General features: G+C 35.1%; 1 protein-coding gene across 4 annotated transcripts in view; it reads right to left on the reverse strand.

Moving 5' to 3' along the window:
* The window catches only part of LOC123681313, a 59644-nt gene that overhangs the window by 4989 nt on the left and 39828 nt on the right, over window positions 1-14827 (reverse strand). For all 4 annotated transcript variants that reach the window (XM_045619649.1, XM_045619648.1, XM_045619647.1 and 1 more), the window contains exons 4-10: window positions 12828-12986; window positions 9649-10107; window positions 7719-7891; window positions 6814-7029; window positions 5798-6750; window positions 616-897; window positions 67-360 (exon numbers count right to left, since the gene is read on the reverse strand). In XM_045619649.1, the coding sequence (XP_045475605.1) occupies window positions 67-360; window positions 616-897; window positions 5798-6750; window positions 6814-7029; window positions 7719-7891; window positions 9649-10107; window positions 12828-12986 (2536 nt within the window). The remainder of the gene's footprint in view (window positions 1-66; window positions 361-615; window positions 898-5797; window positions 6751-6813; window positions 7030-7718; window positions 7892-9648; window positions 10108-12827; window positions 12987-14827) is intronic.

Consider the following 14827-nt stretch of genomic DNA (forward strand, 5'->3'; position numbering starts at 1 on the left):
TAAATATCTCGAAGATGAAAATTTTAATTATCGAACACTTTTACGGTCTTGGGTAATTTTTCTCACCTGGCTAAAGAACATTATGTTTCTGCTTCTCCATACGGAACCCTTTGGTTTCTCCCTGAGTGCAGGGAGGGTATACCGAAAAAACCAATGCTCAACAATTAGAATCAGTACACCCAGAAGTACACCGAAACCAAGAAGGATGAAGACTCCAGTAACAGCTCTTACGCCAAGTGGCCTCGGTTGTACAATGTCATTCACCAGCTTGAAACAAGGCAAACCTCCATACCATTTTTCCTGCAGGATATCCATATAACCGTTACTCGAATATTTGGCTATTACGCCAGAAATACTATCCTGCAATTTCATATAACAATTAATTAGTGAAGGCCAGAAATAAGATTCTAATGAGCCAAAGAAATATTAATAATACAATGTTGTTCTAGTGATATTTAGGTGTTCCCCAAGAGAATGTTTTTGGACTTCAAATATATAAAATATTCGAAACTATCCAAATAATAAACTATATGATCATTTATATCAATTTCCTTTGTTATATCGCTGTGAAACCCATTATTACTTGTAATATCTTATATTTATGAAGGTACTCACTTTTAACGGAAACCCTTTGGTCATACCAATAGCGTACGTATCTTCGTTTATCGTATCACCAATCTTTTGCAATTTACATCCGTGATCTGTTGCTCGGTAGTAATCCAGAATAGGTGTATCAGCAATAAGTATATCCAAAGATCTATTTCTCAATCTTTCCACGCCTTCTTCTATATTTTCAAGGGAATATCTGTGCATATGCTGCCATAGATGTTGATTCGCTTTCTGGACGTAGTATTCAGCAGCTGATGCTCTAGGTGCCCCGACTCTTTGACTGAGGAGCTGTATATAGGACCAAAACAATATATTAGAACGAATGTTGATGAAAAATTTCCTGGAAACTGGCAGCGTTGCCTGGTCGACCCAGAGTAACAAATGTTAGGGGAAATAAATAAATTTGGGGATAATTTCATTTATCAGGATGATAAAGCCCCGCCACACCGCACACGAAGGGTTCAAAACATTCTTTAAGAGAACAATATCCAGAGAATGAACTGGTCAGCAAACTCACCAGACTTGAATCCAGTTGAGAACGTATGGGATTACTTAGGCAGAGCAATATCCAATCGTCAAAACCTACTATCAACTTTACAGAAATTGAATTTAGTCGAGGAAGAATGGAATGATATGCCTGAAACTTTCATTAATAACTTGATTCGTGAGATACCTTGGCGTATTGGGCAGTTGATTGAAAGAAGAAGTGGTAATACGGTATTGAATTTGCATTCAGTTGTGGAATAACTATAATTTATCGAAAATAAATAATCGATAAATTTAAATTTTTTCTCATTCTTCCTATTTCGTCTCATCCTGCACAAGGTCAAGAGTAATACACAAAGATTTTCTATCAAACAGATTGCAGTTAAAATGTGGTTTCCAAAGATGCAACTGGCTCATGAACAATGGCGACGTCAGCCCTCAAAAACAGGGGTGGCCAAGGGGGACCGGTATTTTTTTGGGGGGCCAAAGTAAATCGAAATTATACACTGAGAGAAGTGACGTTAACATTGATCCTCTGTATAAATTACTCCAAGTTTATGTAGAATTGGATAGGTAGTTTCTAGATTTAATTCTGTAATTTTTGGTTTTTTCTATGTATACCCATATTGAGTATGACTATGTGTTGTTGTGTTTCTCATTGTAATTGAACATTTTTTTTCTTGTAATTGGGTTGTTAACCTGTTGGAGAATAAAGGCTTATTATCATTATAATATATATTATATTATTATTATTATTTGATATTATCGAAAATGCATTATAGTTAATAAATCAATTATTGGATATATGGACAAACAAATATTAGTTTCATGGAAATAAATAATTTATTTGAGATCCCACCAATAATCATAATTTAGTATTACACTCCAATTATTTTCGCATAACTTATATTAATAATGCTGAAGAAATATCCATTTGAAGGAAATAAATATAGTTGAGGTTAATATATCATTGAGTAATGATTAATAAACCTTATTTATATGTAATATGTATCCATGCTTAATAAAAAAAAATATTTCAATTCAGTATTGGTTAACGTATTTCTTAGATAATTATTCAGGTTGTTTCTATTATCTGATTGTTAGGGTCTGCGAAGAACCGTTTGCCAAATTGGATAATTTTTTAGAGTTCATATTGAGGGTTTTCGGGTTTGAATCCTAGTCATCTTGATTGCATCTATTCCGTCTTACCACTGTTCTGCCAACATCACTAATAACTAAGCAGGTACAAACGATCTAAACCCAAAATTCAGTACAGATCTGCTAAGCGGCGTTCAATAAGACCATAGTAACACAGATTTCATGTTTAAAAAGGAAATTCAAATCAAAGGAAAAGTTCAAGGACAGATCCTTCAAGGAGATGCGCTTCTCTTTGAGAGATGTGTCCTTAAACTTTTCCACAGATTGGATCGCTAGAATTATGTTAGTTTGTGAATTATTAATTAATCCTATATTCTGAGTGAATAAATTATTGAATTCTTATGAGAGTTTATTTATAAATAGCAAATGTTCGTTTACTACCAGTGGAAAATTTGTTGATAATGAATTCATGTTATTTGTGGAGATAACGTAGATTCATATAAATTTTATTTATAACCGAAATATATTAAATATTATCAAATACCTTGTAAACAAATATTTTATTCTCTATTAATAAACTTTTTTGAATGTATGCTCTAACTATTAATGAATATATTAAATATAAATCTGCTGTAATAGTTGTGAATAAATAACCTCCAAATAAGTGCTTTATTAATAAAAAAATATGGATTCCTCTCAGTGTATTTTAGGGCGGGCCAGTAGAATTTTAGGGGGGATCCGAGCCCCCTCTGCCCCCCTTAGCGTCACCACTGCTCATAAATTGAATTGATTGGCTCGAAATCTTTCGACTTCACGTCAGTGCTTTTCTCGTTTTTTTATGTGAGTTTTTTTCGTGAGTTAAGAACTCTCGGATCTCCTTTCAAAACCTTACAAATTACCATTGTCGAATAAATCCTATCAATCTCAGCAGAAATGTCTCGACATCAAGAACATGTCGCCACAAAATTACTCCATTTGTCAGAGCACGTAATCTTTCTGAGAATTCCTCTTTTGTCATCGTTATTCGCTGTAATCAGATTAGCGCTGGAGAGTGCAGTTAACGACTACATTATCTTTTTGTCGATAAACCAGTTATCATTACTCTTTTACTGTATTTCATTGTCGCGCTACTGGTTTCGTGGAACAAATTTATATTCAACATGGGTTCGACTCAATTTGGGTTTCATGAAACCGAATTTGAAATTTGTCGTAAATCTGGCTGGATTGTTTTATACGTATTTTACGATTTCGGGGATATCGCCTGTTTATTTCTTGGAGGGTGATGTCTTGAAGCGTGCTTGCTGTTTCTGCCTTCTTGAGTGTCTTCATCGAAAATCGTCACGTTTGAACATTTGGGAACAGTCTAGATAAATTTCTTGAATTCTGTACCTACTCGTTTTATTCTGACACATCTTGTAGAACAAAATATTGCAAGAATATCCCAGATTCGTACAGACATAATTATATTTTATTATTATATGTTTGTACTCAGAACTCTCTTGTCACTAATTAATCTATTTTCTGCCAAATTTGTGATACTGTAAACAGTTCTGCCATAATACACATTTCTCAATACGAAATATTCCAATAATTGGAGTGAAAATTCAGCGAATTACAGAAAATAATGTGTACCTACTCGTACAGAAGGCTCATTTCTGATACAAGTTCATACCAAATATGATTGAAATCGGATATGACTAGTAGAATTTGAAGTTGTTAAAAGGACCAAATTTATTTTTCTCTAATTCTGTGGTTATTCCGTTCATTCTTCCACATCTTGTAGAACAAAATCGTGCGAGAATATATCAGAAAAGCACAGTTTTCATGGTTATATTTTATTATTCTATGTTGGCACTCCGAACTTTCCGCTACGGCTTTATCTGTCAATTCATCAAATTGCCTTAAAGAAATTAGTTCTCCCAACCAACATTTTTCAATGCAAAAATCACTAAATTATATTTATGGAAATATGTCATTAATTTCAATGAAAATGCAATGAATTAGAGAAAATAATGTATAATACTCGTACAGAAGGCTCATTCTACCACTCGTTCATTCCAGAACTCGCCACTTCGTGGCTCGTTTTTGAATTTTGAACTCGTGGAAGAATATCAATGCCTTCTGCACTTGTATTATAAATAACTATTATCGAAAAAGTAATCATAAACCCAAGAAGAAGAGATCAAATTTTAAAGCATTCAAATATAGATCAAACCTTTTCAAAATGAATAATATGTTTCTGCAATTCGGTTTTATGTTGATAGACAAAGAATATTAAAGAGAGAAGAGCATTTCCTCCCAATTTACTTCAACAGTAATCACAGTAAATCTATTAGATTCAACCTCAGAGTAATGAACATAGATCGAGGGAGCATATGTCAATTTCAGAAAGCAAATTTTGTCCCCAACATGAACTAACAAATTTGACATGATGCGCGCGGAAATGAAAACATATCAGCTATACGATATTTCACGAGTTTCTCCACAAAGAACGCACTTCTTATGTCCCATAGTGAATCAACGTTTCATATTAACTCAAAATATATTGAGATGAAAACCTTAATTCGACAGTTAGGAAAAATATCGAATTCTAAATATTCAAATTTGCATATTCCATCGGGAATCACTCAAATAAATATATTTCATTGAATATAATATACATTCATAATGATATAGTAAAATTGTGGATTTGAAAATATATCACAATCCGACAACGTAATCTAACCAAGTTCGGGACATGTAAAAATTGCGTACTTCCTCTATCTATGTTTATTACTCTATAGATTCAACGTAACGTTTCAAAATTTTTGACACAAATTTCAAATGTACGAAAAAAAATTATAAATTATAAAGGTCTAGTAGGCTTAGAAAAAAACAATTCTCTTGTAATCCTCAAGAAACTCCAAATTATCAAAAAGATCCAGTAAGTAAGCTGGGATGAATAAATTAATTAAGAGTCTTGATACTCATTTACCCAATCTGTAGCGAAGATTAATGAAGATTTGAAAAACTGGTATAATCATCTCAAAAAAATTGAACTACAAGAAACACTGGTGTGTATCAAAAACAAAGCGTTTGTGGGATCATGTTTAAAGGACTTTTTTTTCTTTTAAAACTATCCAAGCAATCTCCAATTTTGTTTTGTACCTTCAGTTCAGGAACATCCTGTATATTGTAAAATAGCACAATGTGAGAAAGGTTGACCATAACTACATCTTCCAAAAATTGAATGATCTTGTTTGTTAACTTGACATAGAAAAAATCATTTTACCGAAAGTTTTAAAAGTGAAATGAGAAAAATAATAGAGGAAACTATCAAGGCGTTACGGTGTATCCAAACACATAGTTGCTCCAAGACGAATTCATTTTGCAAATAACAAAGTCATAGCAATAGGCAATGAGTGGTAAAAATGAAATTTTGTGGTTTATAAAGCTTTTTCGAACCCGCCCTAAAAATGTGCCATAAAAATGTTTTTTCTTTTTGGAATGAAATGAAAAAATTTGAGCCAAAACTAATGAGACTACTAAAATGGATAAATTTCAATTCCATGATGTCAGCTTTTTAAGAAATGAAGTGTAACTAAATAAATATACAAAAACTTACACTTCTGTCGTGGTAGTTGCTGACCGTGTCATGGAAGAAAAGACCAGCTATCAGCGCGGCGATATTGGCAGTATAGCTAGCTACGAATATCACAGAAAATCCACCCCAAACGTTGATCAGGAACTTATTGGGCCAACTCTTCGGCGCCTTGAATGCTACCAGATGCCCACAAAGCAAGCCCCACATAACCCAGAGGGCAGAACTCATGCTGAAGTTCTTGGAGCGTTGTCGACCCCAAGGGTTGAGCCCAAAAGGCGACAACCACTCGTAGATGGCCACTGCAACTGCTGTTATGTTCAAGCTGAGGAAGATCGCTATCCATAGCTCCGGAGAGAAAGGTAGAAGGAAGGCCAACAGCGGTATGTCAGATTTTTGCTGAGGTGCAGCTAGAAAGGACACTCCACTGAAGAAGTACGGCACACTGAAGTCAATAACCTCGCTTCTGGCACTAGACACGCTGAGCGCTGCAAAACTCATATGGGCAGCACCTGAAACTATATCTCCGACGATACCATTCCACTTTTTCTCTAACACTGCCTCCTCTTCGTCTCCATCGTAGCTATCGGTTATCCTTTCTAGTTCCCTGAATGTGTAACCAGCCCGTTTCTTTGCAACGTCCCTGCTCTTTCTCCATTTCTTCTTGACAAACGTCTGGGAACCAAACATTCCATCCGCCACTATGTATAACCTGAAATCGAACTCCAATTCTTGAGCTATATTTTCCAGCAAGTCCATAGCCAAACCGTAGCAGCAGTTGGTCTTGTACTTGAACTTTTGGAAGGGTAGGAATGGTTCTTTCTCTTCCTCGTATTCTACGTTGTAGTAGTCTGAGTTTTTGGACTCTTTCATGGATTCTTCCTTTTCTTCTTCTTCGTCTTCTAGTCTTCGCATTTCGTTGAAGACAAGGGTGAGGTTGTCTTTGTCGGATGTTAGGACACGGTGACAAGGAAGACCTGAATTTGAAAAAAAAGATAACCAAACAACTCATCGATGAGATTTTATAATAAAAAGTTTACCTCGAAGACACTGTCCATCCTCATCTAATTCACTCTCCATGACGAACGGTGGTGAAAGAGCTGTAACTACCCTAAAGGCAGTGCGAGCCCTGGACGAAATTGCAGATATTGAAAGATCACCACCTGGCCAAACTATAGTATCCAGACGAACCGACCTTCCAGATACTAAACCAACTCTTTTCCATCGAACATGATTCTGCTGAGTACTATTCCTACCTGAAAAATTTGAAATAATCATACAACCTTCATGTGGAATCAGCTTCTTTTGATATAGGTAGATCAGAGTTCAGCACGGACAACTCCCAGATTTCAAAAGTATCTTGAAGAATAAGTGTGAGAAATATTAGGTGCGCAACTAAGTTCCCGCTGTTTATGAATAGATGGCTCTAGCAGTAAGTGCTGGTCGATTTTGATTTGACATATCCAAAACGTCATTAACCTAGCTTAGACATATGGTAAACAAATGGTTTTTACACATTGGTGATTTTGTTTTGGCAGCATATACTTTTGGTTGTGTGAATAAGTCTGATTTTGTGCCAAATAATCGTTTTTTGCGGGGAGTGTTGGTTTTCTTTTTTCATTCGAAGAAAATGGTGGCTGAAGCGCCTCGAGAGCTTCAAAAAGTTTACGAAGATGCTGATCTCCACTTAGAGGACAACAAAAAATGCCTTGATTGGTGGATTTTTACGTCACTTTAACCTTGATGGTATTCGAGCTCCATCAAAAATATGGAGAAAAATTGTAGCTAACGATGAGAAATACTTTCAATGATTCATTTGTGAGCATTTATTCACAATAAAGTTGCATATTCATAAAAAAAAAACAGCGGGAACTATAGTTACGCACCTTATACAAGTTTCTTGAGATGTTTTGGTGTGTAGACGATATTTTTCAGTTTTCCTTACCTGTTTCGCCTTTGTTATTTATCGTCGAATTATTCGTTTCCTTTGTTGTTTTCTCAGAAATAAGGTTTAATATTTCGAAGTTTGCAACTAATGATTTGTCCACTTTGTCAACGCCAATTTCTTGTGTGAATTTTTTTCCTGCTAGAGCGTCAGTACAGGTTGTTCTGAGTATTCTGAAATAGAATTAGGATGTGTTAGAGGACTGAAAAAATTTTTTCAGAAAAATAGTCAGCAGAATTTGTGCCCTTACAGGATATATTACCGGTATTTGGGACAAGAAATGGCACAATTTATAAAAACAAACGCACAAAAAAGGTAATCCATCCAAAGGGGATAGAATGTCCTAACTGACATGGGAAGTTCTGGATGATAGGGAAACAGAAGATAATTAGACTTCCTCTTCCTTATGGACCTCTTATATGAGGCCATTCAGTGAACTATTCCACATTATTGGGTTTGCGAAAATAGAGACAACCCATACGGCGAAGGGTATGCCGAGCAACTCTACATTTAATGGCCTAGTTTAATCTAATAGTTCATCGAATAATCTTGTTGAAATGTTCCATTAATGCCAACAGAGTTGTGAAATTGGAAGTGGAGATATCATTCGTTCCTCGTCATTTGATTAATGTAAATCATGAAAAGAATATGGTTAGCTAAGCTACTTGGAAATTAGTATTTTGTTTTAATACATTTAGTGAAAATGTTACTCTTTCGAGAGGCTCTTTTTTGTTTTCTTTGGATGTGGTATTAATGCTGACTAGTGTAGTATCAAGAGCTCATACGAAAAAAGTAGAATTTCATTATGGCTCACACAGACATGACAAAGGGAGTTTTCCTAGAGATTTCATTTTGTTGATAAATAATGGTTTAATGTCTGTACATAAACATATTGAATTAATTTCACGGCCTTCAGACAATTTTTCAATTCACTGTGGAGAATCTTCAATTTCCTTGATAGCTCAAAGGCGAGAGTATTGGAGTAGTAATTCGGAGATGGCGGGTTCGAGTCCGGCTCGGGGAGGTACTTTTTTCTGAATTGAAAAATTGTTTGAATGCCATGAAATTTATTTAATATTTTATTTTTTGTTGATGAATCTGCAATTGGTAAACCCGCCATTCCATCAGTAGCAAAGTATGTAATGAACGAACTCATCCATTGACAATCTAGTATCAACTTTTTGTTTTCCATCGACGCATCCAGTTCACCATAGAATAAATAGAGAAATTGCCTTGGTTTTTCCAGACTTGTTATTCGAGATGATAGTGGATCTCTGTTGGCTAGTGGCCCTCTAATTTGGACGTTTGATGAATTATATATCAGACACGTCAAGATCTTACAAAGTTTGTACCATAAAAACTTGATTCACGTATCAAAATATGTCAGTTACAACCGAGTTCACGAAGAAAATTTTACAACAGTTAGAGAAATTTTGAGGATGAACAAAGTTATAATGGAAAACAAACAGTTTACCATTGACGATATAAATCGCCCAGAAGACCAGAGAGCTCGATACTTGGGAACGATGAAAGAGAAATCAAGAACAACAAATGGGCATTTTATAATATCGCTCTCTATTTTCCAAATCAAAAGAGTCATTCCCGCTGAATAACCAATCTAATGGGGTATATAAAAATCTAACCTGGGATGCTTAAAATGTTAAAAAGGGCATTCAAAACTACTCCTAAAACTTAAACACAACGAATATGATTGAAATCAGAAATTCAGGGATACGATAAGAATAATACTCTTTGCTGCTGGATCGTTCGAGAAGTAATGAAGCTTACTTCAGTTACTGTTAATAATTTATCATAAATGAAAAAAACTTATTACTCTTTTTGAATATTAACTCTTCTAACTTCTTGAAAGTCTCTAGAAAGCTCTTTTCTGGAAAAATTGTATCATTCCACAATAGAATAAAATAACAACCTTCCAAAATGAAGAGAAACATTTCTTTCCAGATCCTTTGTAGGTGTCCAGCAGTTCGAAGATCCAAATCGATGATTGAGATCCTCAAAGTTGAAACTGGAGTCATTGAAGGCTGTTTTTAGAGCAACAGCCAGCAATCTAACAGCGCCTTTGACCAGATGCCTATCCACTTTCACCGGAAGAGGTCTGAGGTAAAGCAGACCTGCAGGAAGCTCTAATTGGGAATCGGTTTCAACGTGGATTATCGATTTTATTTCTTCCGGGTGGGGTTTTCTCGATTTCGGGCCCCTGGTTTCGAAATCCCGATTGAGCAAGAGGTATCTATCGTTACGAAGGAGATAACTTAAGTGGGCATCATTCATCTCGTTTTTGGTGAGGCTGCGTTTGGTGCGTTCTTCGAGGTCTACATCTTTGCGGTTCTTGGAGGCTTCTTTTTCTTTGTCTTCCTCGGTGGTTTCTCTGAAAAATAAAAGAGAAGAGTTCGGTAAGTATCGCATCGATTGAGTTGATAACTTGTGTCTTCATACACTATTAGTACACCTAGCAGACATATATTCTATAACTTGACCTCTACTTTGACCTATACCCTGTCAGGGGCCCATAACCTATTGCCTCAAATATCATAAAAATGGATCTATCCGTTCTTGAGTTCGAAAATGACGAAACTAAGTAAACCCATATCACACTAGGCTTTTTGATGTCTCTTTTGACGTCCATTTCTGGGCTGATTTTGCTGACAGTTGTCTTGTACGATTAAACTATGCTTTTTTGACTATTTTTTCAGGTCTTCAAATGACATAGTTAACTTTTGACTTGACTCGATTTCAGATATTAATTGCTTGACTTGATATCAAGCTACATGATATTACTTCAGCTTGATAAGCAAGCATTGCAAGGCATATATTTCTGCAAGCTCGTGCGCGCTTAGTTAAAATAATCATCTACAAAGGATGAATAAGTACCTAATACTTCGAAAATTTGAAAAAATTTAAAGTTCCTTCATGAGAATTTTGTACCACTTTATCTCATTGATTCGATCACGAAGATCACGAGAATGCATACATTTGGGTGTCCATTATTTCAGAGATTATAGGTGATGAACTGAAATTTTCAAAGAGAATTTGATAATTTTCTCGAGGCTGCCACTTCACCTAGACGCAAGATACGGGATTTAAATCTCATAATATTGTAGATCAAAGCTCGATCTCTGAAAGACGTTTTTGAAAAAATTTAAAGTTCCTTCACGGGAATTTTGTACAACTTTATCTTATTGATTCGATCACGTAGATCACGAGAATGCATGCAGTTGACCGATTAGTCCATTATTTCAGAGATCATTTGTGATAAATTGAAATTTTCAAAAAAATTTTCACCATTTTCTCGAGGCTGCCACTTCTCCTGAACGCAAGATACGAGCTTGACATCTCATAAAATTGTAGTTCGAAGATCGATCTCAGAAAAACGTTTTCATTCGATGGGTCTGGACAAATATTTCAGAAGTTAAAACGATTTTTGTATACAGATTCAATTTTTACTGATTTCTTCCAAAATTCCGAATTCAAATTTGTTTGAACTGTGAGAGCTACGGAAAATCAGTGAGCGATGTTAGAATTGACGAACCCTAATTATCAGAATTTTGGACTCAACTGAAAATTTTTATGTCGAAAACTTTTTGTCAAATTTTCCATAACTAACCCTTAGAAAATTTGAAAAAGTTTACAGTTCCTTCATGGGAATTTTGTAGAACTTTATCTTATTGATTCGATCACGTAGATCCCAAGAATGCATGTTGTTGGCCGATTAGTCCATTATTTCAGAGATTATATGATACAAACTGAAATTTTTGAAGAAAGTTCGACAATTTTCTCGAAGCTGCCACTTCTCCTAGACGCAAGATACGGGCTTGGATTCTCTTAACATTGTAGGTCAAAGATCGATCTTAGAAAAACGTTTTTATTCTTTCATTCGATGGGTCTGGGACAAATATTTCAGGAGTTATAACGTTTTTGGTATAGAGATTCAATTTTTACTGATTCCTTTCAAAATTCCGAGTTCAAATTTCCTTGAACTGTGGGAGCTACGTGAAATCGGTGAGCGGTGTTAGAATTGACGATCCCTAATTATCATAGTTTTTGACTCGACCGAAAATTTTCATATCGAGAAATGTTTGATAAATTTTCCATGAGCAGGTGACCTTGATATCGATCTTCCAAGTTTATTCAAGAAATCTTCCATAAATCGAGCAAATGAAATGGCTTGGCTTTATGGAATAGACAAATTCCTGACGGGACCACGTGGTGAAAGTTCTGAAGATATTCACGAATGATGAAAGAAGCACGAAAATCTTTTCCCAAACAGGACTAAAATAGCCAAACATTTTTTATCTTCAGCTCCTGTTGCAAGACATTTTTCCAGAGCTGCCCTGACTGTCACAAAAACCCGCACCAAATCAAAAAAGACAAAAAATCCATAATATGCCTCATATGTCTTTAATTCTGGATGAAAATTAATGTGATCAAACAGTGCTAGCGGATGTTTGGCAATTTTATGAAACTATATTTTTCTTTTAATTCATATTTCGTTATGTTTCATAGTGATTTCATTTATGTTTTCATTTCAAAATAGTTGATATTTTTGGTTCTTTTAGACTATTAGTTTTATAAATAAAAGTGTTTTTTGCTAGGTTTCTTCAAGTACTTGATAGAGAAATATTTCAATAGACATTGAAAACCTATTTGACTTGAACTTGAAGTAGCTTGAATATCGAGTCAAACTCGGTAAAACCGTGAATATCTACTTTCATTACGTCTGTAAAAGATGTTAGTCACTTCTTATGAACAAATTTCTTATAACTGTCTTTATTTCAGTGTAATGTCTGAAGATAAGTGAGATTACGAAACTTATAAAGTCATCACACTCTTTAGCATCCAGTCACCGAATATAATATAATAACGAAACATAAGCTAAATTTCCGTCAGATACGTGAATGTAACATAAAATTGGACATCAATAATAATAGCAATAACTTATGGGCCCCTACCCCCCAGAAGTCGTAAGCCAGTAATATACCCTTTCAGATATACGGAATATATACGGCAACGTACCAGCCCTTTGGCGTCCTTTATGGCAATGATCGCCGTTTCCTCTCAGTTCTGGAATATATATGAGATGGGACCTACCTAAAACTAATATTGGCCGAAGTGTCAATCCATAACCAAACAAAATGTCCATCCATCATGTTGAGTCGTCTCGCGTCCTTCAGTATCCTCATTGCCGATGTTTTATCGCTCAACAGAACGACCACTCCCCTCGTAGAGCGTGAAATATCAGCCAGTTTTCTGGAAAAATAGAGGTGATAAGACAAGTGCACGCGAGATGATATTGTTCTTGTCAGGAGAATGGATGTTGGTCATATGTCGAGATTCGTTTCGGATAAAAATGAAGCGGTTGTGACGGTTCAATCTGTGGGTATGAGGGAAATATGTTGGATGGTATTTTTGAAGCCGTTACTTCTATAGAGTTTTGGCTGCGATATTTCTTGATATGGTGGACATCCAATGCGAGAAACATAGATGGAATGTCTTTAGTTAAATAAATATGAAATGATGGGGTCGTTTGAATATAGTTATTTATAATACAAATGCAGAAGGCATTGATATTCTTCCACGAGTTCAAAATTCAAAAACGAGCCACGAAGTGGCGAGTTTTGGAATGAACGAGTGGTAGAATGAGCCTTCTGTACGAGTATTGTACATTATTTTCTCTAATTCTGTGGTTATTCCGTTCATTCTTCCACATCTTGTAGAACAAAATCGTGCGAGAATATATCAGAAACGCACAGTTTTCATGGTTATATTTTATTATTCTATGTTGGTACTCCGAACTTTCCGCCACGGCTTCATCTGTCAATTCATCAATTTGCCTTGAAGAAATCAGTTCTGCCAACCAACATTTTTCAATGCAAAAATCACTAAAATATATTTATGGAAATATTTCATTAATTTCAATGAAAATGCAATGAATTAGAGAAAATAATGTATAATACTCGTACAGAAGGCTCATTCTACCACTCGTTCATTCCAAAACTCGCCACTTCGTGGCTCGTTTTTGAATTTTGAACTCGTGGAAGAATATCAATGCCTTCTGCACTTGTATTATAAATAACTATTCTCTAATTCATTGCATTTTCATTGAAATTAATGAAATATTTCCATAAATATAATTTAGTGATTTTTGCATTGAAAAATGTTGGTTGGCAGAACTGATTTCTTTAAGGCAATTTGATGAATTGACAGATAAAGCCGTAGCGGAAAGTTCGGAGTGCCAACATATAATAATAAAATATAACCATGAAAACTGTGCGTTTCTGATATATTCTCGCACGATTTTGTTCTACAATATGTGGAAGAATGAACGGAATAACCACAGAATTAGAGAAATTCCTTTCTCTAATTCTGTGGTTATTCCGTTCATTATGTTGGCACTCCGAACTTTCCGCTACGGCTTTATCTGTCAATTCATCAAATTGCCTTAAAGAAATCAGTTCTGCCAACCAACATTTTTCAATGCAAAAATCACTAAATTATATTTATGGAAATATTTCATTAATTTCAATGAAAATGCAATGAATTAGAGAAAAATAATGTATAATACTCGTACAGAAGGCTCATTCTACCACTCGTTCATTCCAAAACTCGCCACTTCGTGGCTCGTTTTTGAATTTTGAACTCGTGGAAGAATATCAATGCCTTCTGCACTTGTATTATAAATAACTATTCCAGCATTGCTTTGAGGAAAGGGAGGATCACGTAGGAGTGTGAAATGGTTCGTTCTATATATAGATATGTAGATATCTGAATTCTGAGTTAGCTTTTTGTAGAAAATGAGTGTGATGTAATTTTATTTTGTGATGATAGCAACGTTATTGCAATGTGATTTCCAAAATGATTCGAAATTTGTCGACCAAAATATCATTTTATATATTAAATTTTAGTTCACATGGAATGGCAATTCTTACTCCGCAGAAGGCTCGTAAGAAGGGCGAGAATGATGCTGACACCAAATATTCGCACAGGTAAGATATGTATTATCATCTCCTTTCTAGTTGGACTTCCATATTTCAAAATTTGCAACTTATGATTTGCCCACTTTGTCAACGTCAATGTCTTGTGTGAATTTT

Source organism: Harmonia axyridis, chromosome 5 (genome assembly GCF_914767665.1).
Source record: "Harmonia axyridis chromosome 5, icHarAxyr1.1, whole genome shotgun sequence".
Taxonomy (NCBI): Eukaryota; Metazoa; Arthropoda; class Insecta; order Coleoptera; family Coccinellidae; genus Harmonia; species Harmonia axyridis.